At 22.3% G+C, this 27746-nt stretch overlaps 7 protein-coding genes across 7 annotated transcripts; all 7 read left to right on the forward strand. All coding sequences in view use genetic code 6, as the record gives it.

Moving 5' to 3' along the window:
• Nucleotides 1–2044: 2044 nt before the first annotated feature.
• TTHERM_00317450 (hypothetical protein) lies at nt 2045–5623 on the forward strand (the record flags this gene model as incomplete). Its single annotated transcript, XM_001021426.1, has 1 exon — nt 2045–5623. The coding sequence occupies one exon, from the start codon at nt 2045–2047 to the stop codon at nt 5621–5623; it is 3579 nt and encodes a 1192-aa protein (XP_001021426.1).
• Nucleotides 5624–6658: 1035 nt separating this feature from the next.
• TTHERM_00317460 (hypothetical protein) lies at nt 6659–7840 on the forward strand (the record flags this gene model as incomplete). Its single annotated transcript, XM_001021427.3, has 2 exons — nt 6659–7653; nt 7714–7840. The coding sequence occupies 2 exons, from the start codon at nt 6659–6661 to the stop codon at nt 7838–7840; spliced, it is 1122 nt and encodes a 373-aa protein (XP_001021427.2).
• A 1440-nt stretch (nt 7841–9280) lies between these two features.
• TTHERM_00317470 (hypothetical protein) lies at nt 9281–11508 on the forward strand (the record flags this gene model as incomplete). The annotated part of the gene is made up of 2 exons (XM_001021428.3): nt 9281–9560; nt 9962–11508. Exons 1-2 carry the CDS (start codon nt 9383–9385, stop codon nt 11506–11508), a joined length of 1725 nt encoding a protein of 574 aa, XP_001021428.1. The 5' UTR covers nt 9281–9382.
• A 1082-nt stretch (nt 11509–12590) lies between these two features.
• Nucleotides 12591–13812, forward strand: TTHERM_00317480 (hypothetical protein; the record flags this gene model as incomplete). Its single annotated transcript, XM_001021429.3, has 5 exons — nt 12591–12668; nt 12740–12915; nt 12999–13108; nt 13166–13440; nt 13495–13812. 5 exons carry the CDS (start codon nt 12591–12593, stop codon nt 13810–13812), a joined length of 957 nt encoding a protein of 318 aa, XP_001021429.2.
• Nucleotides 13813–14442: 630 nt separating this feature from the next.
• On the forward strand, nt 14443–17676 carry TTHERM_00317490 (hypothetical protein; the record flags this gene model as incomplete). Its single annotated transcript, XM_001021430.2, has 10 exons — nt 14443–15425; nt 15653–15740; nt 15796–16050; nt 16100–16248; nt 16303–16419; nt 16469–16588; nt 16640–16721; nt 16779–17132; nt 17195–17380; nt 17440–17676. Exons 1-10 carry the CDS (start codon nt 14554–14556, stop codon nt 17674–17676), a joined length of 2460 nt encoding a protein of 819 aa, XP_001021430.2. The 5' UTR covers nt 14443–14553.
• Nucleotides 17677–19826: 2150 nt separating this feature from the next.
• On the forward strand, nt 19827–23048 carry TTHERM_00317510 (transmembrane protein, putative; the record flags this gene model as incomplete). The annotated part of the gene is made up of 8 exons (XM_001021432.2): nt 19827–19952; nt 20068–20471; nt 20929–21410; nt 22182–22306; nt 22361–22495; nt 22563–22643; nt 22707–22983; nt 23038–23048. The coding sequence occupies 8 exons, from the start codon at nt 19827–19829 to the stop codon at nt 23046–23048; spliced, it is 1641 nt and encodes a 546-aa protein (XP_001021432.2).
• A 1252-nt stretch (nt 23049–24300) lies between these two features.
• On the forward strand, nt 24301–27685 carry TTHERM_00317526 (hypothetical protein; the record flags this gene model as incomplete). Its single annotated transcript, XM_001470885.2, has 2 exons — nt 24301–24623; nt 26317–27685. Exons 1-2 carry the CDS (start codon nt 24394–24396, stop codon nt 27683–27685), a joined length of 1599 nt encoding a protein of 532 aa, XP_001470935.2. The 5' UTR covers nt 24301–24393.
• Between the last annotated feature and the right edge of the window lie 61 nt (nt 27686–27746).

The raw sequence follows: 27746 nt of genomic DNA on the forward strand, positions 1-27746 counted from the left end.
TTATAAATCTTTATATCATCCATAATAATAATATTATTATATAAAAAATGAGTAGCCAATATAAAAATACACATTCTCATTCATACATTTATTTACTGCTTAAAGTTTGATTTTCAAAAAGATTTTATAAATTCAATTACTAAATGCTCTTTTGTTAATAATGACGTAAAAAACTGCGTCATTTATTAAATTATCATTTAAAACCAAAAAGTAAAGTAAGTATTTATTGTTTTTTATTGATTTGATCAAAGCAGTCTTTTTAAAGATAGAAATTTCCTATTTGAATTTTATAAATCAAATAATTATTTTATAATTATATAAAAATTTTTATCCCCATAAAAAATATAATTTATTCAATTTATTTATTATTTATTAGCATAATTAATAGATGAAAATAAATTAAATTATCTGAATTAATTTAATATTCTATAAAACATTTAAAATATTAAATCTAAAAACTCTTAAAAAACAGATTCGCGTTATGATTTTAATATAAATAAATTAAATATTTAATGTTTAATTGTAATTTTTATAAACTCGATTATATTTTTATACGTCTTTAAATTTATTTATTGATATATTAAACTAGTGGATTATTTAACAAATTTTTTCATTTACTTTAAAAAGATAAAATAATTGATCACTAAAAATATATCTTTTAAATAAGTATTCTTTTTAAAATCATATGCTAAATAAAGCGCATAGTTAAATAAATAGATGTTTTTATTCAATTTTACTAAATATTATTTAATTTATTCATTAAAATATATTAAATAAATTGAAAATAAATAAATAAATAATTATTTTTATACTTTAAAACAGGTAAAATAAAATAAAATTATTAAAAGCTTCATTTTAATTTTAATTATGTCTTTGATTTATTATTTGGCTTTTTCTTTTTGTAAAAAATATATTTAAATTTTTTTCAATTATTACTTTATTTTCAAACTTTTTTGATTTTTAAAATTATATTTTGTTTTTTCTAAATGCATTTGGCGTAATTTTTAAATTAGAATTTATCATATCTCTTAAATAAGTTTATTTTGTTGTAAAATTCTAACTTAAAACTAAATTTAAATTAAGATACATTTGATCATCAAATGCTTTATCTAAAAAAAAATTTAAAATAAATACATATTTTCTTTTGATATTAAATTTATCATTCATTGTTTTCCTGTTTTTCTCATAAAAAATTTTTGAAAAATTTAAAGATTGATTAATAAATAGTTTTTTCAATAAAAAATATATTCTAATTCAATATGATTTCAAATAAATTATAATTTTGGGTTTCTTTTATTTAATTTATAAATTTAATTGAGACAATTAAAAATTTTTTTTTGATTTTAAATGAGTAAAACTATTTTGTAAATAAAAATATTTCTAAAATACTTAACAAAATGATCTAAAAATTATGTAAAAAATATTTAAAGACTACTGCAATATTTTAAAAAATCAATAGTAAATTAAGTAAATCAAAAGTTAAATTTATAATAGTAGCTATAATTAAAAATATTAAATCATGATGAATTATGCTAAGTAGAAGATTTTTTATCAAACATAAGATTTTTTTAAGATTTGATTCTGTAAAAATCCAAAAAATTGAGCGGATTTCAAAATAATTTAAAAAAGATTATCTAAGAAGTTCATAAATAGCAATTTAAAAATGTCGAAAGAAATAAAAAAAGAAAAAAGGTAGAATTTAGCTAAGTCAAATATAAAAAAGATTAATCAAAAAAGAAAAATTGCATTGAAATATACAAGAGATGGGTTTAATTTTTTTGTTTAATAAATACACATTTGCCTTCATAAATACATATCCTTTTCTTTGTTATTAATGTGAGTATAAATATTAATATTAATATCAATTAAAATAAAAACTTAATAAAATATTAGCAAATAGAGTATTGACTATTAAGACTAAGAGTTAGTTAACTGAAGAAATTAAATTAAATTTTAAAGAATAAAAGGCCAGAAATATTTAAAAAAATATAAAAAAAGGGGTAGCTGGCATTTATTTTTATTCGTAAAATTTTAATATTGTTTAATGGCAATTTGTAGCAAATGCAAGCAAAATTCTCACTTCACTGTGAAGGATGCATAGCAGATCTGTGGTAGATGTGGTGCTACAACTACTATAGCTAAGCTATAAACTGAAGATTTTAAGGGTATTAAAATTTAGAAGCATTATATTAGTGAAAAGCGTGAAAAAAAGGTTGCTGAAGACAAGTCAGTGATTAAGCATATTGAAGATAATTGGGGTATTTATTTAGAGGCTTTTTAAAGAGCTCTGAGAGAAAGTGTAAGAACTATAAAAATGAAATTGAACCTTGGAGATGATTTTGAAGAAAAGGCTAAATATTATTGGTTGGAGTATTTGAAGGTATTTCATGAAAATGATATTCCTCTTGTTTCATTCTTTACAACCTTAAGGTAAGGAAATTATTAGATGAAGGATGATAAAAAAACTAAACAGGATAGTGATAAATTGCAGATATAAGAAGCAGAACATGATAGTTAATAAAAAGGATTTAAGAAAAAACTTTATGAGTCAAAATATTAACAAAAAAAGAGCTCTTTAGCAAAAATTTAGAAAGAAGATATAGAAGAGGAATATTCTTAAGAAGATAGCTTTGACTAAAATGATTAAAATTTTATTGAGAAAATTCTCAAATAAAAGTCAACATAGGAATAGTAGAAAAAAATATTGGAAGAAAATGATGATATTAACGAGATATTTCGCTTTTTTGAAGATTCTTAGCGTGCCAATTTTGAGTTGGAATAGTAATAGCAAATTTTAGATATTGATCAATAAGGTCAAGGTTAAACAGGAAAAGCAGAAGGAAGTAATATATTTAATGACCCTCTTCTTGAGATGTTGGGTAAATAGAAACCCACCGGTAGCTAGAATGATGCTAACTATCTTGCAACTGCAACATTTACTAACTAAAAAAAATTAAGAAGTGCATAGGCAGAAAAATAATAGAAGTTTAAGTAGGAGTTACAGGGAGTCATGAATAATGAGATGAAATAATATTAGCTTTAATAGCAATAGCAGCAGCAATTAGAACAGAAAAAGAAAAAAAGACGTCGTATGAAAGGAAGATTGAATTACATAGAAAATATGGAGGAGTGTGGAAAGAACTATTTCATGCTTGTGTTAGAAAGAAGTGAAGATTACGTGTAAAGTCTCTATAATGGGTTTAGAAGTGCATACTTGCATATGCTTTATCTTTAGGAAAAGGAATTTAATCCTTTAAAAAGAATTAGAAAGCTCAAAGGGAATTCAAAAGGGTTTCAGATTTCAAAATCTTTTATTCTAAAATTAATTGAAAAAAGAAAAATACCTTTTGCTAAAAAGTATGACAAAATTGATATTTTTCATTTGATTTGGGCATGGGACTGGGCAGAATTTGTGAGTTAATAAAGTACGATTTAGTTTAATCTGAAAGATGACATTTAATTGCTTTACGATTATTTAGACAGAATGTTTTAGATTATTTGCAAGCAGCTTAAAGAGCATCAAAATATAGAAAGTGAACTCAATAAAAGCAAATAACAATTCTAGCGTACTAAGAAGTTGAACGAAATAAAGTAAAAGCTTATTAACAAATCGAAAGAGATTAAAGAAAATAACAAGAAAGGATATCTTTCTGGAGACGAAGAAGATGATCAGGGAGGAATAAACGAAGTTCTCAGCAAATTTAAATATGAAAATACTCCAAAATTAAAATAGCCAAAACCGAATTTAGCAGCTGAATTAGCCTTGGAACCCTTAGATCTAAACCAAACAACAGTGCCTGATGATTAATAAAATCTTAACCCACCAAGGAAAGGTTCAAATAACCCAGTCAATTAAAATCTGAAAAAATCAGATGAACACGTTGACTAGGAAAAGGAAATTGAGGAATTGGAATTTCAATTTGACAGATTTTAATAAAGAAGGGTTATTAATTTAGATGAAGAGCAATTACAAACTCTTTCTATTATACTAGAAGAAATTTTAAAGGAAAGAGATATTCTCTGCAACTAATTGTAGAAGCCTGTCAATCCTCTCTTTGAAGATCCCAGCGAACCAAAAAAGAGTAAAAAGTTGAGAAAATCTGATGCTATTATCTCTCTAGAGTATTACTTAATTCCAACAATTATATACATATCTTTGTATTCTATAGGAGAAACTTACACTCCGAGAGATATTAATATTTGGATTAAAAACGGTTTATTTGCTTATAATCTTGGTATAGCTCCATTTATAAAAATTTAAGACAGCAAAGTTTACTGGCTTTATCCTCAATCAATCCCTAGCTCAACATTCATTCGTTAGACAGCTAAGAAATTCGTTGCAATGACAAATCACAGCTTAAATGTATCTAAGAAGAGAATATTAAGATAAAGTCTAAAACTCATAAGTGACTTCGGACTGCCTCTTGAATGGGCTTGCATGATTTACTAAATTTGCGTTAGATTGTACAAAGATAAGCAAGACAAAGAGCTGTCGGCTAGTGACGAATTTGACTGCGATATTGTTGTCTCGACATCTCTAATTATTCTCCTTAAAATGATTTACGGACTAAATGATGAAATGTTTGGCGTTTTGTTAAATAATGAAATTCTTGAAGAAGCTAAAGAATATTTAAATGAAAGACAATATTCTTTTTTGAAATCAATAATTAAAAGCTTTGAAAACACGAAATTTAAGAGGACAAATGATTTTTATAGCAAAGTGCCTCCTTTTAAATAGGTAGCATTTAACATACAATAATGCATTGTAGAGCAAAAATAAGAGTAAGTGTTGGATTTAACAAGTTATAAATAGATAATCAATTTATCTTATAATAATCTAATAATCCTTCTTTAGTCGTTCGTTGATAGACACAAACTTTTAAAAGTGCATTAAAAGATGAAAAATAATGCTTTAACTTAAAACCAATAATCTTAACTATCCTATTAGCTAATGCAAGGAAATAAATCTGCAATAAAATCTCAAAAGATGACTCAGTAAGCAGCTCAATTGTAATATGATGAGCTAGAAGATGAAATTCAATATATCAAGTAAATGAGATCTCATTTACCTAAACTAAACAAACAAAATACTTTAGAAGATGGCAAGCAGAAACAAAGCAAAGAAAATTTAGAAGAGCTACCTTTCTTTTAGTCTGTTTTCACTCAATCTGAAAATAGTTAAAAATAGCATTCCTAGTTAGCATCGTAAAACAAAGAAGATTAACTAGAACCAACTTTTAGTGTGAACAAAAATTTTGAATTCAGCTAAAAAAGCACTAAGGAGTATAAATTTTCTTCTTTATTGAATTCAGATCTAGAATACATAACTAATAAAGCTATAAAATAAGGTAATACTTCTGCACCACCTTGTTATGATTATGAAATTGAAAAGAGCTATGAAACTAATTCAATGACTCTTCCAAACGAACTTAAATTTGTAGTGGACAAATTATCAATTTATACAGGAGAAGAAACTTCGAAAATGCTGCATTACCTTGAAAGAATAGAAGGAAAAATTTACAAACTAGTAAAAAAAAATACAAAAAACAGTGTCACACCTCATGGTGTTTTTTTATAAATGATTTCAAAGAACATAGATAAAAATTAAAAAAACTCTGAATGAAATAATTTTGTTAAAACATCAAAACTTAATAAATAATTTTAAAAATTGATATATTCAAATTAATATTTAAAAATATTTCTATTTATTTCAATCAACCCTAGACAGCAAAAACAAAATTTCAATAAGAATGTAATAGAACAAAAAACACATAAACTTTTTATATTTAAAACAATCAACTAAAAAAATTTTGACTTAAACATATTTATTATTTATAATACATGCATACCTACATAGATAGATAGTTAGTTACACAATATATTGTATTTATGTAAAAATATATAGAATTTTTTATATCACATATTATTAATTAACTCAATTTCAATCCATAAACATTTCTAAATATACACTTTTCATTATTGAAATAATAAATTAAAAATTTGATATTGTAATCAAAGAAAATAATAAAGAGACAATCTATTACTTAAATTTGTAGTCTCAAAAAAAGAAAGAAAGTAAAAATCTAAAATTTTCTTTTCTGATTAAATCAATTTATATACGTTTTGAAAATCAATATTATCAATTAATTTTTATAATCAAGCAAAAAAAGATAAATTTGATATTTTTATTAAATTAGTTTCAATCAATATATATATTTGTGTTGAAATACTTAAATTAAGAAATGTTTAACTATTCCAAAATAGTTAGATTTAACTAATTAAAAATTCAATCATAAATATAAATGATGGTCTTTGCAAATTTAAGTCAAATTTCTAATTTTTATTTAAATCTGTCCTAATAATTTTTAAGAATTTGCTAAAAATAAAATGTAATATTTTTTAGTTTAAATTTAAAATTTTATTATTTATTGTTGAAAAATTTAATCAAAAGCGATTATTGAAATTTTAATAATAAATATTTATTGTTTATTAATGATTTAATATAGTTAATTTATTTAAAATATCTGCTTAAAATTAAATAAAAAAGATATCAGAATTTAAATTTATTTCAAAAAGGGGTTATGAATTTTTTATTTTACAAATTTTGATAAAAAATAATATTTATTTTTATCAAAAATAAATTTGAAATTATAAAAAAATGGAAGAGCAGTTATCGTCAGTAAATTAAGAATATTATAATGATGAAGCTTTTAAGCATATTGAAGTTCCAAATTTTAGATAAATTTAAAATCCAAACTTTATACTTCCTGGATATTAGTTACTGTAAAGGAACAGTTATAAACCTTTCTAATCAAGTTTAAAATAGTTTTCTAACAAAAAAGAAGAAGGAATATATATTCATAGAGTTATTGAGGAATATCTTAAGTAGAGAAGTTTAACTTAGTAAATACAATCAAGAAAGTGGATTGAGAAATTCGGAAGCTAATGGATCTTTATTGTTATTGAAAAAGTAATTTTTTATATGAAATAAAGAGGACTAATAAATTACAAAGTGGAATATGTGACTACTAATAGTAGTTTAACTAAAAGATTTGATGTGATTTTTCATGATGATAATTTAGAAAAGTTTTGTATTATCGACTGGAAATATTCAGAGTGGTAATTTGAAAACATTTTAAAGCTTTTTTAGTAGCATTTCAAAGATTAGCTTTTTGAAGCTATGAAGCAATTCAATACTAGTAATGTAACTTTAATAATAGTTCCTTTAAAGTAAATACATAATTTTACGATCTAAGAAATTACTTGTGAAGATTTGTTTAAAACTGTAAAATAAATTTCCTCAGACTTAAACACATTAAGTATTAAGTATTAGTAATACTATAATTAAATCAAGGAGAAATAAGAAGATATTTTGTTAAAACCATCGGAAATTGGAATTAGTAAAAGAAAAAATGAACTTCTTTTTGAAAATATTAGTAACATCCTTAAAATAAACTCTTAGCAATAAATTCATTACTATCTAAACTTAGAAAACCTAAACAATGATATTCAACCTAAAAACAAAGACTAATTTTGGATAATACATATATTTTTAAGTGAAATCTTGGTTAAAAAAAATGAATATTTTTAAAATATTCTAAATAATTTAGCTTAAAAATAGTCTTTCAACTAAAATCAGGTCACCCCAGAAAGGTTTATTTAATTATTTATTTTTTTAATTTAGAGTTAATATTAATAAATTCAAAACAATAGTGAGACCATTAGCAAATCTGACATCAATTAATTGAAAAATTAAATTGAATGCTTATCGCTCACACAAGAAAGAGGATATAGTATTTTTCGTTTTGATAAATATGATTATTTACACTTTGAAATATGACTAGTAATTACAAAAATATCAAAATAGCTTAATTTAAAATCATATTCTAATCAAAAATTCTGTAAAGATGCTTGTTAAAATTTTTTATTTAGTTTCATTTAAAAATAAATAGTTTATTTAGTTGTACTTTTTAATATTTAATTAATAATTTTAAAAATAGGAGTTTTTCAAAAATTTTTATCAATTCAAATTTTGTACTAATTTTCTGATTAGTCTATCTAAGTTTTTTAATTAATTAAGTACTGATATCAGAATATAAGGAGAAAATGAATGTAATAAAAATAATAATATTTTTACAAAATTTCTTTTTAATTTATATTCATAATTTATAATTTTTTATAAAAAGATATTAATTAATTACAATCAAAATCTAATTCCAAAAAGATGTAGTAATATATCAATAAAAAAAAGAGATTATTTAATTTTATTTAGTTTACAGATAAATTTAAAAAAAAAAAATAATGTATTGATTTTAATCTCTTGCTATTGACTTAAAAACATTTTTTTAATTTAAACAATGTATTTTTATAAGTTAAAAGACTTAAATGTATCTAATATCTATTTATTCTATAAATATTAAAGAAAATATGCGTTTTTAAACAGTAACTGCACAAAAAAATTGTGAATTAATATTAAAATATATTTGATTAGAATTAAATTCTACTTTAGAGAAATTTGTAATTAATTATTCTAATGTTAAAGCAATAAAAATAATTTAATTTTATTAATTTATATTAATTTTATCTTATTAAATTAAGTTTCTAAATATGTCTTTAAAGCTGTTTATTTGATATTTTATGATAAATTTTGTAATTTTTGATTTTTATGATATATATTTATATTAAAATATACGAAAAAAGGTAATTTTTATTAGAATGTAATATATTATTCTATTTGTATTATATTATGTATTTATTATTTATTTACATTTTTGCTAATAAAAAATTCAACTATAGAGTTTATTTATTGAGGAAAAATTAATAAAGTATTAAACATATGAATGAGATGAATTATTAAATTGAGCGAACATAAAACAAAACTTTGAGAATTAATAGATAAATGGATTGCTATTCAATATTTGTGTAAATTTAATAAAGTAAATGAGAGTTAAAAAATATGTTAAAATAAAAAAATTATTTAAAAAGTAATAATTTGCAGTTTTAGATATCTTTATCAAAGATATCATCATAATTATCTTCTAAAGAATTAAGAATACATATTTTATTACAATATTTTTTTGATTATTTAATTAATCAATAAATAATAATGCTTTTTAATTAATCAATGAATTGAAGTGTTTTTAATTAATTAATTTATTTATTTAGAAATAAATAAAATATGGTCAGATTGATCAAAATTTTATTAAAATTGATTAGATTTGATATATGATTTGTATAAATATTTATTGTGTTTCTTGTTATCAAAATCAATCGATAATAATAATTTAATAAAAACTTGATTTCAAGACCCCACAAAAGAGGATAAGCCAAGAAAGAAAGATAATAAATACATCTAAATAAAAGGAATAGGAAATATTATAAAATGAAAAAATAAGATAGCATCATAAACAGAGATCAATTCCTTGAATTGATCTTTAGGTAGATTGATATGGTAGACGACTATGAAGCTTTGTAAGAAATTTTAGAAAAAGTTACAAATAAATTGTAGATGGTCGGGAATTAATATGGCTCTATGAGAAGAATTCCTTCTTCTTCTAAATGTAAACATTTAAAATCATTTATTTTTTATAAAAATTACTCTCTATCACTGAAATTTTTGTAACCATCTCTTGGAATGCAACTATTTTCATGAGATATTATTTTCACTATGCAATTTGGGTAGTATTAATAAATTTTAAGCTACTATTTTGCTTAGCTAGACTAAATTCTTCATTTCTACTTCATACTTAAAAAATAAAAATCAAAATTGCATTAATTGTATACACAATCAAAGATACTATTTTACTTAAAGAATAAAATTTCAAGAATAAAATTCATAGAATAATGGTTAATAAAACATTTTTAAGCAGATTTTTCTGAGTTAAAATGATTTAAATTGATGGAGTGATAGATAGCTTGAATATTAATTTGTTTATAATTAAATAATTTTATTCCATCTTAGAAGCATAGAAAGAAGATATTAAGAGAATGGAGCACTATAGAAAGGCTGAGAGAGAAAATGAATTAAACATGTAACGTGAAGATTCTTTTATAGCTGACTACGATTTGTGGGAAGGAGAGGAATCTTTAGAAAGACACTCATCTTTAAGACCTTCTCCTTCAGCTGGTAGACAAGAAAAACCTACTTACCACTTTAAATAATTTGATTGGGTCTACCAAGATAAATTTAACAAGTATGTGCTTTAACTTCAACAGCCACCACTCAATTTAAATACCAATATGTTTGATCAAACAAATAATCAATCTTAAAATACAAAGATTGTGCAAGGCTCTTAAATTCATTTACTTATTGAGCGTTACTTGAATGATCCTAAGAAAAACGAAAAGATTCTTTTAGAAAACGAATTTTTAACAAATGAACAAGGGCAATGGATTCAATTTCTTGTAAATACAGTTAAGGAGTATTGCAAAGATTACCTTCATCTTGAAGAGATGAAGACAGAAAAACACATTTCTTCGTTTTTACCTAAAATTTGCTTGGGAAATTCTACTTCACACAAAAGTCATGACTGCAGTATTACTGGCATATCAACTTCACAGACTAACATAGCTAGCAATTAATAACATTAGAATTAAAATGCAAAAAAAGTAGACGTTATTTTCTATAACGAGCACAAAGCTGTAATCATTGATTGGAAGTTTTCTCCCTTTTCAATTAATGACTAAGTTTATATGAATGACTCTAATCACTTCATTGACTAAATATAAGAAGTGAAGAAATTCTTTAATTTCTAAAAGGAAGTTACCCTACTCATTGTACCACTTAAAAAAATATCAGGACTTAATCTATACGAGCTCACCAGTGATGAAATAGAGTTATTGCAAAAGGAGCAAGTCAATCAAGAAATATTTTATTAGACTAAGTATAAAAAAATGCGCAATTAAATTTTAAGCAAGTAATACAATATTAACCAAAAGTGTTTGATTGGAGAGGGTAAAAAGCAAAATTTATCAATTAAAGAATATTTCATTCACATTATAGAGCTAAAGAAAAAAAGCTAGCTTGAATATTATGGAAATTACAAGAATTGTTATGGAAAAAATTCTCCTTCAAACAAAGATCAGTTTTGGGCTCTCCATGTTCTTCTCAAAGAATTTAACAAGAAGAACGAGCAGATAATTTAGTTAATTTACTCTAAGTAGCCAACAATTTAGCAAAAGAAAATGAAAGGAAAGTCAAATGATGAAGTTGATTTCTTTACTATGAATGAAAATAATTAATTGGTGCTTACCAAACAGAATAGTGCTACTCGTCATAAATATAGATAAAATAAAACCGTTCTTCAATACGTTATAGATCAAATATAAGATATTTTTGACGACGACGAAGAAGATTACAGTGATTATGGTGATGATGCATATTAAATCATAATCTAAGAAAAGGATGACGATCAAACTGACGAGAATGTAGAATTTGAAGAACCTTAAAACTAAAATGAAATGGAAAATGAACAGTAATAAGAACATGAAAATGCAGGAGATTTTTGAACTAAAAATTATTTTTTTTTCTTTTCTAAATTCTATTTAAACTCTAGTAAGAAAAGATAATATCTAACTATTATAATTTATATATTTATATTTTTTTAATTGTAATTTATCTACTTTAAAATATTTTAGCACATTAAGTATATATTTATCTATCTTTTTTCACATCGATAAATTAAATATAATTTAACCTGATTTTCTACCTATTCATTTTACCTAAAAGCTTATAAATTTAAAGATACATCTAACCTATTAAAAATAATTATAAACAGATTAACATTTTTAATAAATAATTGAGTTTATATTTTCATAAAGTTTTATAAAGGACTATTTACAATATTAAAATATTTATAATTCTCATTTAATTATAAAATTTGAAATCTTAAGATTGATTTCTTTATTGGATGTATACTTCTCTCTGTTATTAAGTATAAATATTTTAATTTTCTTTATATTTAATTTAAATTTTTTTCATTCTTTTTTAATTGCTTTCAAGAAACTATTATTTTGAAAAAATTTCAAAGTATTCTTAAAACAACAATTGAAATTATAATATTAACTCACTCACTATGATAATAGTTTACAAATTTTATGAATCAATTATTTATTTATTATGTAAAATAACATTTTAAATTGCTTTGCTTTAACCTAATTTTAATCATTTGGATTAATTTTATTTTTTTTTGTTTTTATCCTTTTTAAAAAATATTTTTATAGATTTTATGTTTTTAAAATAAAAATTAAAAGTAGAATAAATTAAAATTTAATAAAATATAATTTTTAAAGAACATCAGTTACTTTTTTTATTTATTAAACATTTTTAATTTAAATCATAAAATTAATAACTAATTATTTTTAATAAAAAACAAATATTTTTTTTTGTAATTTATCAGATATTTTAATTTTATAAAAAAAAAATTGCAATTTTTAATAAATGAGAATTTAAAATTTTAAAGATTTATAGATTTAAGATTTAATTAATATCTTAAGTAGAGCAAAAATTTAATAATTAGCAAATTTTCTATTTGTAAATTTAAGAAAGTATATTGTAGTAAAAATTAAAGTATTAGCTTCAGCTTCAAATCATGGAAATCGAACAATCAGCAGCTTACGAAGAATTAGTTAAGAATTATTAAAGAGACATTAATTGTCTTGTTGATGATGTAAGTTAAAGATCTTTGATGATGAACGAAAGAGAATATTTGATCATTTATTTATTTTATTATGAAAAAAGGATAGAAATCTTCGTAAGAAAGGTTTAACAACTATTCTTAAATAGACATTTGCAGCTTCTACTCCAACAAGAGAATTACTTTAATTCTTTTAGATAAATGTTTTAAAAAATTTACTTAGAACAATCGATGACTAGATTGAAAAGAATAGAGAACTTGCATAAAACATAATTTAATAGTAATATCTAATTTTCAAAAGTTTTTGCTTTTAAATCATTCATGAAAATGAAAAAAGTTGAAATCTTTTATTAAAATTAATAGATTTTGCATTAGATCAAAGGAAAGCGTAGATTTAGTTGATAAAGAAGTTACTTAATAGATTTTATAGAAGCTTTGCTCAAGAGTAAACACTATTCCATATGCAGAATAAAGTAAAATTATATTAATGAATGAATCAAATATCTAATTTAAGTTTTGCAATAAAAAAGGTGAAGAAATCAGACTTTTAATAACTCAAAATATGATAGAATTAGTCAAATTATTTTCATAGCATTTCGTACCTATTGTAGGAGATTTTGCAGTAGCTGTTTCTCGTTTATTATAAGACTAATATCCAGAAGTTAAAAAAACAGGTGCAACTTTAGTCGAAGAGTGTTCCAAGCAATTAAAATAATATATAGGACATCATGGTCTTTAAATAGCTAAATCCTTAGCTAAAAACTTTGAACATTAGCACTCAAAAGTTCGTAAAGTGACAATTTAAGTAAAATTACATATTAAATCAGGAAATAGAATTAATAATTTTTTTATTATAAAGGCTTTAACTACTTTCTTATTGTGTGAAGGTGCTGGTTGTTTGTATGAGCATGTAAATGCTAGCTACAATAAGGTCATTAATGATAAAATTAATGAAGTACGTAAAACTGCATATGAATCTGTTGCTTAGCTTCTAAATTCATTTTCCGTTCCTAATTTGAGAAATTTTGAAAGTGATCTTGTCCTCCTTTTACTTAACAGTCTCTCTGACGAAGTCCAAGAAAATATCCAACTGGGATAAAAATTAATAGAAGAGTGCGGTATGAGCAGGATGCGTCTCGCTATTGAAAATAACGAAAAAGTTGACTAATATATTTGAGTGTAATTTTTCAATCAAAAATTGTAAGAAAAACTGTAAAATTTTGATTAAAAATGTAAATTTTAAATGAAAGTTATTAATTAAGATCAATTTTCTGTAATTAATCCTTGCTTGTGATATCTATATAAATACCTTAGTTAGAATTTTTATTTTTAAACCAAATTTATTTAATTTTATAAAAGTCTCTAGATTATGTATAGTCAGTTCATTTATATATTTATATTTTTATTTACTAGGTTTAAAAGTTAAAAAACTAAACAATTTTATAAATTAATTTTTACAATTTATATGCAAATTATCATCTTTTATGGAGCAAATATGTTATTTAAGATTTTTAGTTTTGTTATAGAAGTTATCTACTTGCTATTTATTATTTGACAAAATGTATAACTAAAAAAATATATTCAAAAAATTTTTGGTATTCAATAAATTTTTTATTTAAATCCTTGTTAATAAAAATAAAAAATAAAACCTATGAAAATAAAAGCATTAAAAATTTATGTTTTGAATTGATTGTATTTATGAAAGTATGTATGTATTACATACATTGTAAATTTTCCATCCATAGAGTTTATTGATTCAGTCAGCTAAATAATCTTAATGAAATAATAAATTAATAAATTTACGATGCTTTTTAGCTATCAAAATATAAATAAATAAATAATATTGAAAATAATAAAATCTATATAAAATTTGTAATTTACAAAATAAAAAATATTTAGCAGCTTTTATTTAAATATCATGAAAGTTTTAAACCCATAGCATAATCCAGAATAAATTTCTGAAGGGTATAGCGGATAGTCAGGTGCTCCACTGAATTCCATCCACTAGAAAATTTTAGAGAAATTAAAACAACAACAATAAAATCGTGTTGCTTAAAAAATGTAAGCTTAACAAGAAAAACTTTATTTAACTGAGCCTGTTGTGTCATAAGATTTGATGCCTGCTTCTGGCCAATTTATTAAGTCGTAAGACATTAAATAGCAATCTTAAAGAACTTTAAGCGAATCTAAAAACTTGATATAATAGACTTAGTCTCATTAAAAGTTAATGTCAGGTTTAGCAAATAGCAAAAATAGCACATTCAATAATACAAATAGCTAGAATTAGAGTATGAATGGAGAATCCCCAGCTAAAGACCATTTACTAGTTATGACTATTGATTTAGGTGAAGGGAACTGTGATATTTTGCATGTTTACGAGTACGATGATCCAGTTCGTAAGGCAGAGGCTTTTTGTCAAAAGCATGGTTTAACTAAAGAAGCTATGGAGATCCTAGCAAAAAATATTGAAGTAAACAAGCAAATAGTAATTACTGAAAGATAGCATTAACTTTATCATTCTACTTAATATCTTAGAGGTTAATCGCCTTAATACTATTCTGCATAAGATAATTATGCTTCAGTTTAGATTTAAAGTCCTCAGTAACAATCTATTCGCTAAAACTACTATAAAAGCTAAAGCAGCAACCCTAACGTAGAAATCAGTAATGATGATTAAACACCCATATAATAAAAACTCATGCAAGAAGCTCAATCATATCCTGGAATAGCTTCAAATGGCGAAGATATTCAAAATAACAATATCTATCATAACTAGCAATTAATGAATCAGTAAGAAAAATAATTTGTTTTTGTTTTAAATAAAATTTTTAAATTTAAGAATCAAGTATAATATCTTATTTAGTGGATTTAATCACGAAATGTATTCTATTAATCACAACCTTATTTTACTGACGCAACACTATTTAATAGATATATATTCAATAACTTTTTTTATAATTAATTCATATAAAAATCTTGAGTGATACATTTTAATTAATAAAAAAATAAATTAATAGACATTCTGCAAATGATGATTAGAATGAAGATAATAAAGTCATCCATCCAAACCAAAAAGAATCGATATTTGATAGATTATACGGAGAGGTAACTATAGAAAGAATATTCAATGATTAAATTCTCATCTTATAAAAATAAAAAGGCAAGCAAAAAGAAATAAAGAATAGAGTAAAAAAAGCAATTAGAATAAAGTTAACATTTGAATAGCACATATCGCTCAACTAAAAGAGTCATTGGAGATAACGAAGTAGAAATAGGTGTTTATCTTTATCTTAAAGGAGAAGAATTAAAAAGAAATAAAAATAAGAGTAATTAGGAGTATTTGCAAAAAAGGGAAGAATAATTAAAAGAGCTTTCCTTTAAGCCTGAGTTAAATCCAAATTCTGTGAGAATTGCTGTAATTAATGTTTATAAATTATGATTTTAAATAATGAATTTTTATAAAGCTAAATAAACGCTCAGAGTAATATGATAAAACTGAAGATGCTCTAATCAAACAAGGCTAGTTGTATAAGGAAAAGAAAGATATCAAAAAGAGTGAAAGAGAAAGTTAGCAATTGCAAGAATGTACTTTCAAGCCAGAAGTTGAGCCTATGTAAAATTCTAATTTGTAGTTATTAAAATTAATCTTTCGATTTCTATTAATTAGGAGCACATACCTCTATGAAATGAAAAAGAGAGAATAAAAAGATTATCCATATGAAGGAAAATTTGATAAGTTGCATAAAGAGTATATCAAAAGAAATCAGAGATAAGAAGAGAGATAGTAATTTAACAAGCTTATTCATAAATTCTTAATTTTACATTTAATATAGAGCCTACAGTGAATGCACATTCCATCCATAAATTACTCGTCCTCCTAAAGTTTAGGAACAAATTCCTTTTGTTGATAGAATGATGAAGTCAGCAACCGAAAAGGAAAAGAAGATTTAAGAGTAAATAATTAAAAAAGAAGGAATGAAATTAATAATTTTTAAAAATATAAGATTAAAAATTAAATAGCAATTAGAATAATAGCAAGAAGACATTTCAACATTTTAACCTTAAATAGGGCGTCCTCCTGCTCATGTAAGCAAATTCAAAAAATAAACTTAATTAAACATTAATTTTAAATTTATGTCTCAGCGTAATATCAACAACTTACCAGTTCATGAATACTTGTACAGCAAGAAAGAAGAAAAAAAGATCAAATAAGAAAATTTAATAAAAGCAGAATAAGAAAAATAAATAAGAATGTAAACATTGTCATCAGAAAAGTCGAATTAAATAGTAGAGAACCTCAAAAAGAATACCTTATTTTAGATATTCTAATAGCTTGACAGTGATGGTGATGGATTAATTTCTCAGTAAAGTATAGATATCTAGAATCTTCCTGATAAAGTATTTAGAGTTATTGAACCACTTTTTGTTGAAATGGAGTAGTGTGGCTTCACATTAAACTTTGAATAATTCTATGAGTGTTCAATGAAGCTGATTTCAGTAAATTTAAATTAATATTTAAATAAACAAATAAAAATGTATTATGTTATTTTATTTTACAGAACTTGACAATAGCTTAAAAGGATGATTTCTTCTACAATTATAAAGAAAAATGGGATGAAAAGAAATCTAAATACGAAATTCACGATTACAAGCCAATAATTAATTCAAAGTCATAGAAGTTAGCTCGCAAGAGAAGTTATGAAAAATTTGAAGGAGTTTACAATCATGGTATGACTCTACAACAAGTAAATAATTTAAATTGAAAATCCTTTAGATATTTATTAAAGTGATTGTTTATTATTAGTAAAAGCAAGATAAACTACACAAAATAAAGGAATAATTAGTATAAAGAGAATTAGATGAGTGTTCTTTTAAGCCATAATTATATAAGCCTATGAATATCTATTCATTTACCAACCCACAAATAAAGCAAGAAGAAAATAATTTGTTTGGAATTCAGAGTGGATATGAGATAGGAGAAGGATAGTATAAAATTATTGGTGCTTAAAATAATGGTTATTCAGAAAGTCTTTAATAATGATTTCTGTGTCAAACCAATTCTGAAAATGCTATTTATAAAATATTTAATAATAAAGTTTAAAATGTTATAAATATCAAACTAAATCCCATTTCATTTTAATTTCATTTATAAGTTTTGTATACATAAATATCAAAAAAAAGATTGAAACCAAGTAAAAAATCTATCTAATTTTTTTTATTAATAATTTTAAAGCCCAAATGGAAAATAGTAATGCTCTAAAATAATTACTATTATTAAAAAATATAATAATAAATTTATTTTATAATAAAAATATTAAGAATTTATGATAAATAAAAAGTGAAATGAATATGATGTCAATAGATTAATTTTTGAGTTACTATTTGCAAAAAGTGTTTTTTACCATAATTTTAATTTAAATATTTTCAAATTCCGTTTTAGATTACTAAATTTTTAATTAAGAAAGACTCTTACCACAGTGCTTAATAATAAAGCCAAATTTATTTCAATAATAAATTTTATTTATAAATAATTCAATGCTAAAGTTTAAAATGAATGATTTATAAATGTGTTGATAATTATTCTTTTGTATTGATTTTATAAAGCTTAATATTTTGAATAATATTTTAGAAAAATAGTTGAGAATTAAAACTAAATTATATGATGAAAAGTATATTATTTTATTTTTTATCAATTATGTTTGTAAAAGTATTGAGATTGATTTTATAAAAGAAATTAAAAAATAAATAATTATTTTTAATTCTTTCATGAAAAATTAACAGAATTAATTAAATATATTTTAGCAATACTTTAAAGCAGCCAAGCTCTTTTAAAAGCTGCTTTTGATATAAATTATAAATAATTATATAATAATAAATAAATAACAAACAGAGAAAATAAAATGAGCTAAACTAAAGCTATTGTAATTGTTTCTTTTATCATTATTGGTTTGCTTTCTGGTACTTTCTTTATCTCTTAAAAAGGAAGTAATAATCTTAAATCAGAAAAGACTATACTCTAACTTCCAGGATTTGTTCCTTGTGATTTGTGCCCAAGCACAATCTGCATCTATAATTGCATCATAAATCCTTTATTTCCCGAAGAAGGCTGCTCATACACTTTAACTTGTGGTTGATAAATTAAATCATATATTTATTTATATCTTACATTTATCTGTTATTTTTTATAAGTATTTAAATATTTATTATAATTTTTTAAATATTTTTATTATTATTTAACTCATTAAAATTAAAATTTATGAAATATATTGCAATGAAATTTTTTTAACATTTTAATAAAATCAAAAAATGATTTGTCTTGAAAAAATAATTACAAATTTAAATGCAAGTATAAATTCTAAGGTATTAAAATATGCAATTTTTTTTTATTAATTAGCTTAAATTTATATTAAAATTAATTTTGAACTTTTAATGTTGTTTAAATAGTATTTTTATGATTAAAATTCAAATTAGTAAAGTCTTAATAATATTTTGTTTAATTAAACTTTCAAAAAAAAGTTAGTTTTCTTAAATTTTACAATTTAATAATAATTAACGAATTAATTTAAATATCAAAAAATAAATTTCAAAATTATGAAATAAGATAGGATTTAAAAATATTTTAGATAATTATTTTCTTTTGAAAAAAAAAAATTACTTTTAACAGATAAAAAATCAAATTTTTTTAATTTTCAAATTAGTGGTTTAATTCTGAGTTTAATTTTTGAAGATGTTTGTTTATTATTTTGGCTTGAAAATTCAAAATAGGTTTTAAAATTTTGTGGATGGAAAATATTTTTTAAAAATGTATTAACTAATAGCGATTTTTGAGAATAAACGAATAATTTTTAAGTAAATAAATATTATTTTAAATTTCATTTATGAAAGTTTGATTGGAAATCTATATATGTATTTGTAAAATCAAGTAGAAACGCACTGATTGGAAAAGATATTTACTTTTGTTATTGAAAACAAGATTAATTATGAATATCTAAATAAAATTTCTGTATGCATCATAAATAGTAAAACAAAATAATTAATTAGCTTTATTTAGGTATGTATTTATTTGATTTTGTAATGACTAAGTAAAATAAAAAAGTTAAGAAATAAATAAATAAACAATCAAACAATTATTTATTATTAATTCAAATTTTGAAAGGAAATAAATTCTGATTTTAGAAATATTATAGGAATATGGATTTAAATCCCGTTGATACTCAAAAGCAATTAATTTTGAGAAATGAATTTGCATAGATAGATATTGCCCATAATAAGCCTCTGTCTCGAACAGATATAGAATTTGCGATGGATAAAAAATTAGTAATAAATAAAACATTTTTAAACTAATATTGTCTGTTATTAAATAGCTAATTTGGTTGAACATTAAAAAAGTGTTATATTAATAATGTAAATATTTAATTATTTTTATTAATAGAATGACTAAACATTTGATAGATACATCTTAGAATAGCTCTTTGATCAAATTACTTATAAAAAAGACCATCCAATTACAATAGATGAATTTATTAGAGTATATCTTAATGCAGAGAGAGTTTTAATATAAAAGATAGAATAATCAAAGGAGTACCTTCAAAATTATTAGAGATAAGCAAGAGAAACTAAGAATAAAATTTAAATTATCAAGACAAAGGAAAAAATTAATGATCATGGTATTTCAGAAGATTCAGTATTTAACTTTAATGTCATTAGTGCTATAATACAAAGCTAAGAATTAAATTCAGATTGTTAGACATTTGTTTTGATTAATTGCGGCTAAAATGAAAGGAAAACTGATCCAGCTACTTCACTCTTCCCTCAATTCAATTACTCAAATAGCTTGTAATACTATTAAAATTGCAACAAAATTTTAAATCTTTCAGAAATGATAAAATTGATCTGATTATATACAATAAATCATTACCCAATTTTTATTCAAGCCATCATAAAATAACTAATATGCACTCTAGAAATTAAAAATAATAAATTAAAACCTTTCAATCACAAAACAAACAGACTAATATGAAAAAAAGTTTTTTTAATTAGCAAAAAAATAATTATAATTGGGCATATTTTTTATTACTTTATTTAAGCATTTATAAAAAAATATGAATTATTCAATGTTAAGTTTGAAATAAAATACCTTGAATAAATAAATCTTTTTTTTCAACCACTAAATTCAGTTAGTGAATAAAAAATAAACAAATTCGTTTTTTTTATGATTTTAGAAAATTTACACAGTTTATTATTACTATTATTATTATTATTATTAAACTGAAGATATTCTTTAAATTAAAAGCTAAATTGAGACCGGAGATGAAAATATAGTGTTTAGTCTTATAGACAATATAAGCAATAATGTGATAGGGTTTGCATAATTAAATATATCAGACTTAAAGAATTAGTAGATGTTTGATATTGAGCTGCAACTTTAAAAGGAAAATGGTATTAATATAGGATTCTTAAAAGTAAAAATGCAATGGATTCACTCAAAAGTTAAATACTTAGAAGGAGTTGTAAACTAATGGGAAGAGTATGCAGCTGCTTAAAGCCAAGATTTAGAAGATTACTAAAGAGATTTATTGACATTATATGAACCTTTTTAACAATTGCAAGCTTATAATAGAAATTAATTAAATTAAAATACATACTAAGGTATTCCATCTAATACAAATCCATTTGATGAAGGTTAAATGTAAGTCAATTAATATTAAGGTGCACAACGCAATACTTCATATAAAGCTAGTTTACCAGAAATGAATCAACTAAATCCTGATAGAAGTAAATTCAATTTTTATATAACTACTAATTATAATAATCATACTTAGTTTGAAATATTTCTAATAAGACTAATTTTAAAGAGTTAGAAAAACCGTGAGCAGACTATTAAATAGTTAATTTTTCAATTAATAGATTTTAAGTTATTTTAAGAACTCATTTAGTTCCAACATCTTTTATTTGAAAATGTCTAACATAATAATATTTTTCAAAGTTTAGCTGTAATAATATTCAAAAATAAATGAACAACTAAAAACAGGTTTATTTGAAAACAAAGCAACTGCCTTTAAAAACTATAAAAATAAATAAAATATTTTTTTTTAGTTAAAATTATAATAAATAATTAAGCAATTAAAAGAAAAAATATTTTTTTATTGGTAAATTAATTAAAAAATAGTAAAATTTAATTCCTAATCTTTGAATTTTTTATACTAACTAAATAATAAAATAAATAGAATCAATCAATCATTTAATTCCTAATTAAATAGAATTAAATAGATTTTATTTTAATATTAAATTTAGTTTTTAGGATTTAAGGAAAATTTAATTTGAATTTTTTAAGTTATTTAAATGTTTTAATGATTAATTTAATATTTCTTAAAATTTATTTTTTATAAAATAAATAGAATCAATCAATCAATCAATCATTTAATTCCTAATTAAATAGATTTTATTTTAATATTAAATTTAGTTTTTAGGATTTAAGGAAAATTTAATTTGAATTTTTTAAGTTATTTAAATGTTTTAATGATTAATTTAATATTTAAAAAAAAGATTATGCTTCAAATGGATTACTTAATCCTGCAAGCTAAGACTATAAGAAGATAGCATATAACGCAACAATAGGTTATTTAATTATGGTTTTATTGATTTCTTTTGCAAGACCAATGTTTTTTGATGTAAAAATTAAATTTGAGTGGAACTACAAATTAAATATTTTTAATGATTTTTAGCTTCTTATTATATTTTACTACTGCGATTACCAGATAAAAGAAGAGTTTACAGGATAGGTGTATAAATATTTTACTATTGCTGTTTTTATTTCCTTTGTGGTATTTGATTTAGGATGGATAATTAATTTCACTAAGGTAATTTATTACTTTATTATTTTGATGCTTATAAATTCTATTAAATAATTATTTGTTAAATGTTAAGGATTGGTTTAGTGGAGATTTCCCAGATAATGGTATGAAATACTTTGTCGATTTACTAACGATACTTCTATTTTTGTACAAAGTAAATTAAAAAAAATACCATAAAATATATTAATAAAAACAAACATTACTTTTAATTCTAAAGCTTTTATTGATGGTTGTATATATCCTTAATTGGAACTACTATGAGTAAGTATAGTCTTAAATAAATAATAAAGCTAGCTTGAATATGCTAACTTAATAGCAGCTTCAGTAATAATAATAGTTTTAAGGAGGTAATAATTTTATGAATCAAAGCAACAATCTTTAATATCCTCAAAATAACTATTTAAATAACCAAATATTGGGTAATCTAAATAACCCTGAATTTAATTAATATGCACCTGGTGTTTAATCTTTTCCAGATACAATGAAAGTAACAAGTAAGATTGAAATTTATTTAAAAGATTGTTGACTAATTTATTTAATTTAAATAGGCCACTACTGAAGAAATACATTTAGTTAGTTTCTTAAATGAATCTATCTATCTAATTTTAGTTTAAATTTTTTATATAAATTGTAAATTAAGTCGTTTTAAATTAACAAATGCCTCCTTCTATCCATCCATAGAGACCTTTAATTTAATATTTATATTATTGTTGTAATTGTTGTTTTAGTTCATATTTTGTTTGCTAAAAGATAAATTATTTTTTATAAGGAATACAAAATTAAGATATAAAATTAATTGTTTATTTATCATTTATATTTATTCCTTCATCAAGCTTTTCATTTCTAATTAATAATTTAATTAAAATAAAAACAATTTGATTCATTCAAAATTAAATAAAATTGGCAAAAAACCAATCTTTCTAATCCATAAAAATATTAGCAAAAACACTTTAAAAAAAATTATAAATGCAGTTTTTATTCATACATTAATACCTTCATGTTTAATGTACCGCCTAAAATTGCTAAATTAATTCAGAATAGGATTACAAGTTAAGAATTCATATTTAGCTTGTTTCTCATTTCCGTACATCATCAAAACATTTTTATTTTTAACTAGCTACTTTCTTATTTTTAGGTGCTAGTTCTAAGATAAATTCTAAAAAATGTTTATTTTAAGCTTGCACTATTGATTTTTTTCAATAAAGCACTGCTACCTGTTTAAATTATTTTATGCGCATTGCTCATTTTTATATTAAATTTTATAATTTTTCAATTTTTCAATTATAAAGAAAAAACAAATGTGTCTATTTTATAAATTAAACGAATTATTAGAGTGTAATTTTAATATCATAATGTATTCTAGACAATAAATTCATCATTTAACTTTATCTATAAAATTAAAAAAGCATAAAAGCTTTGAAAGTATTTGTGCTTTTCTTATTTTGAATTATTTTCTACAAAAAATATTAAGTAATTTTTAAGTAAATTTTTTTATATAAATTTATTCTATAATATCCTTCATAATCTTAAATATAGTCTTAAAGTATATGATAAATTAATTTATTTTTCAACAATAATTCATGGATGAGTTAAATTAACTTGAAGCTAGTTGAAAATTTATACAATATTTGTGATTTATGAATGACATAGTTAATGAATGAGAAGCTTAGCTTAATGTAAAAAGTTAGTATGATTATAATTAGATCATTCATGTTTTTTATGTAAAAAAGGTGAATAAAAAAATATTGTTTGATTTTTTTCTTATTAGTTTAATGTTTAACTAAATGCCTTGATTGATATTAAATTATTGATAATAATTATAAACAAAAAACAAACAAAAAGTTAAAGAAAAAAGCAAGAAAAACTTAATCAGAAACTCTTCTCTCTTTAAATAGTTACTGAAAATGAACAAAATAATTAACTCTAGTAACAAAAAATCTAGCGACTTAATTTAAAACTCTAACAACAATAATAACAACTAAGTTAAGAATGAAACAACAGGAGTAAGATCATTAAATTTGAAAAAGAATGGTAAAGAATTTATTCCTAACCAAGCTAACACTGGTGCTTCTAATAATGAACAAAAAAAGAATACTTTAGGGTTGGGATTGCTATCAAAAATAATACCAAAAAGGTAACATTTAAATTTATTTATACTAAATTTCTATTTATATTAAAGGACAGCTTGAAGAATGGAAATTATTTGAGTTAATTGCGATTCTTAAATTTTAATTGCATTTTTCTCAAGTGATTCTCAATCTTAGTAGATTTCAAAAAGAAATCTAAATTCAAATTCCACAAATCAATCTCATTCATTAATTAATACATACATAAATTCTTAAATATGCATGCATCCATACCTTACAACCAATACTTTCTATCTCAAATAAATACACCAAAGTTTGATACAAATCTTATTTAAGAAACCATTTAAAAACCCCATTAATTTAATGCTATTGCTACCATCTACTTTTGTAAAAGCTAAACTTCTAATAGATTTCTGATCTTCTTTCAAATATAATGATGTTTATTTTGCTGAATTTAAGGATGAAGCAACAACTTTCTATCCTTAAACAAAAAAATTGCCAATAAGAAACGATGTGGGTATTTAATTCATTCAAGCTAAATTTGACATGAACTAAATACTTATAAAATTGTTAATTTTAAATGAAACCTACCACTACTATTTAATTTCCACTTTTGGGAAAGAAAAAGAAAACCAGATTGACGCACTACTATTCTTGCTAAGTATAAAATAGACAGAAATATGGCATTTTCCTAAAACACACAAATTCTTGAAAAATCCTCTTTCCTTTTTGAATCAAATCCAGCTAAGTTAGAAAACTAAATATCTCCTCTGAAAAACAAAAATGATTTTCTATTTCATTTATTTCTTCCAATTTATTTTGATTTTCTTATAAAGAATGTCTAGAAAATTAATTGGATTAGTATCTGAAGTCAGAAAATTATTAATTAAAGACTCTGTATTCAATTTTAGTGTAAAGTTAAACGAGTCTGCTATCTATCTATCAATTATCAATCTATCTATCTATTGCTAAGAAAAATTTAATTGATTAGCCAGCAAAAAATTAATTTTGTAATTTAATTTATTCAAACAAATTAACTAAAGTTTTTTTTATAAAATTAATAGTTTAACAAAAATTTGAGAACATTACCTAAAGCAACAAAGTCTAAAAGCAAAATTAAGTTCTTTATTTTAGTACACTTCAGCTTAGCCAAACGGAAAGATAGGAGAAGATTAAAAACAGAAATCGCCATAACTCTGCTATAAATATTTTAAAGGAAAATAAAAATGAAAGTTTCTAGCAAGTAATTCATTAGTGCTGTTAAGTCTATTTTCTTTTAATATCACTCTGTGATATTAATAAATTAGTGGTATTGAAATTCAAATTAGTAAAGGACACTTTAGTTTCCTATCTTTCTAATTTACCAATCATATAAGCAAGCAAAAAAAAGCAACGCATCATTATTGGATTAATCAGATTTCTAAAATTAAAAAAAAAAAGATTAAAAATGAAGAAAAAATTAAAATTAATTTGTAAAATTTTGTAAAGAAAATACAAAATTTTTTATTATAAATTTAAAAAAAAAATAAATAAATTACAATAAAAATTAAGAATTAATAACTAAGAACTAGCTTTCGATTTGTTATTAAGATTGATATTTTATTGACTGTCCAAAAATTAATAAATGAGAAAATGCCACAAGTATAAAATTAACTATGGCATCGTCGTCATTACTATCATCTATCAATCTAGATACTCTTTTATATATTAAACTCATCTATGTGTTAACTAATAATATAGAAATGAACCTTAGAATGATATTGAATAAAATTCAACTGCTATTAATATACATGCTGCTCCTGAAAAAAGATAATAAGAAGTACAGAACTCAATCCCGAAGGACCAAAAAGAACACTAAATGCCTAAAATAGACCTTACTAACAGAAGCCTCATTTAGAAGTAATAAAATCAATCCAAGTCATTAATCAGAAGAACTTCAAGCTCAATTGACGAAAAACAAAGATCTGAAGCATAAACTCCAACATTAACTGCAAATAAAAATGGATTATTAGCAGCTCCTGGAATTCAAGCTAAAATGCCAGAAATTAAACTCAATTTAAACTCTCCTTAGAAACCTTAGACCGAAGCAAAATTACCCGAAAACAAAACTCTTCTTGACCATACATTTAAACCAACTTTGAACGTAAAAGCATGTTTATAGAAGTAACAATAAATTAAGCTTTAAAGTCCTCCTGAAGAAGCATAAAAAAGAGAATAGTAAAATAAAATTTCTTAGAATAAATTAGTAGATTAAGTAGAGACTCAAAAATCATAGACTGTAGACAATTTAAGCAACGCTCAAGTCTGTAAATAATTAATCTAACTTAAAAATCCTCTCTTAAATTCAACTTCAAGTGTATTTTCTAACATTATAAATGAATAGCATTTATAATAAAAACCCTAAGTGAGTTAATAAGCTAATGAAATATCTTAAAAGCCTAAAATCTAAACTGAAGAATAAGGATTGTTAGGTAAGAGATCAGCATCAAGCTTGAATCATACTCTTGAAAATGATAAAGAAGCAACTGAAAAAAAAGTCAAACCAAATACTGATAATACATGCTATTAAGAACTAAAATAAGATATTATTAAAGAAATGGAAGTTGAAGAGGATTCTCACGATGATTCTACTTCTTCTATTTGCTCTAATGCTACTGTAGTTTTAAACAATTACAACAATTAAAATACATAACAAAAATAGGAATAAGAAACATCAGCAGAAATAAGTAGAAAAGCAAGCGATTTATCAGATGATTCTTAGAAATTATTAGGCTCTCCAGAGACCATTTCTAATTCTCAAGAAATGATCATAAGAGAGATGAAAAAATAAAGGAAAAGATCTGAATAATTAGAGTTAAAAAATAAAATAAATGAAAATTTGAAATTAATAGAAAACAAAAAAGAAAAAATACATAAAATTGTTGAAATTATTTAGGAAAAATTATCTCCTGAAACTATGAAAATATTAAAGGAACATATTTAAAAACAAAAAGATATTCTTTATCAAACTAGTTCCATTTCATAAAAAAAGTAAAACAAAATTAATGTAAAGCTACTAAACCATATGCTCTAAAATAACGTATAATTCCTTTAAAATCTTAAAATCTGATCAAATTGAATTCTAATTAACTTCTAAATAGAATGCTATAAAAATGGTAAAAAAATTAGTT

Source organism: Tetrahymena thermophila (assembly GCF_000189635.1).
Source record: "Tetrahymena thermophila SB210 genomic scaffold scf_8254548, whole genome shotgun sequence".
NCBI lineage: Eukaryota > Ciliophora > Oligohymenophorea > Hymenostomatida > Tetrahymenidae > Tetrahymena > Tetrahymena thermophila.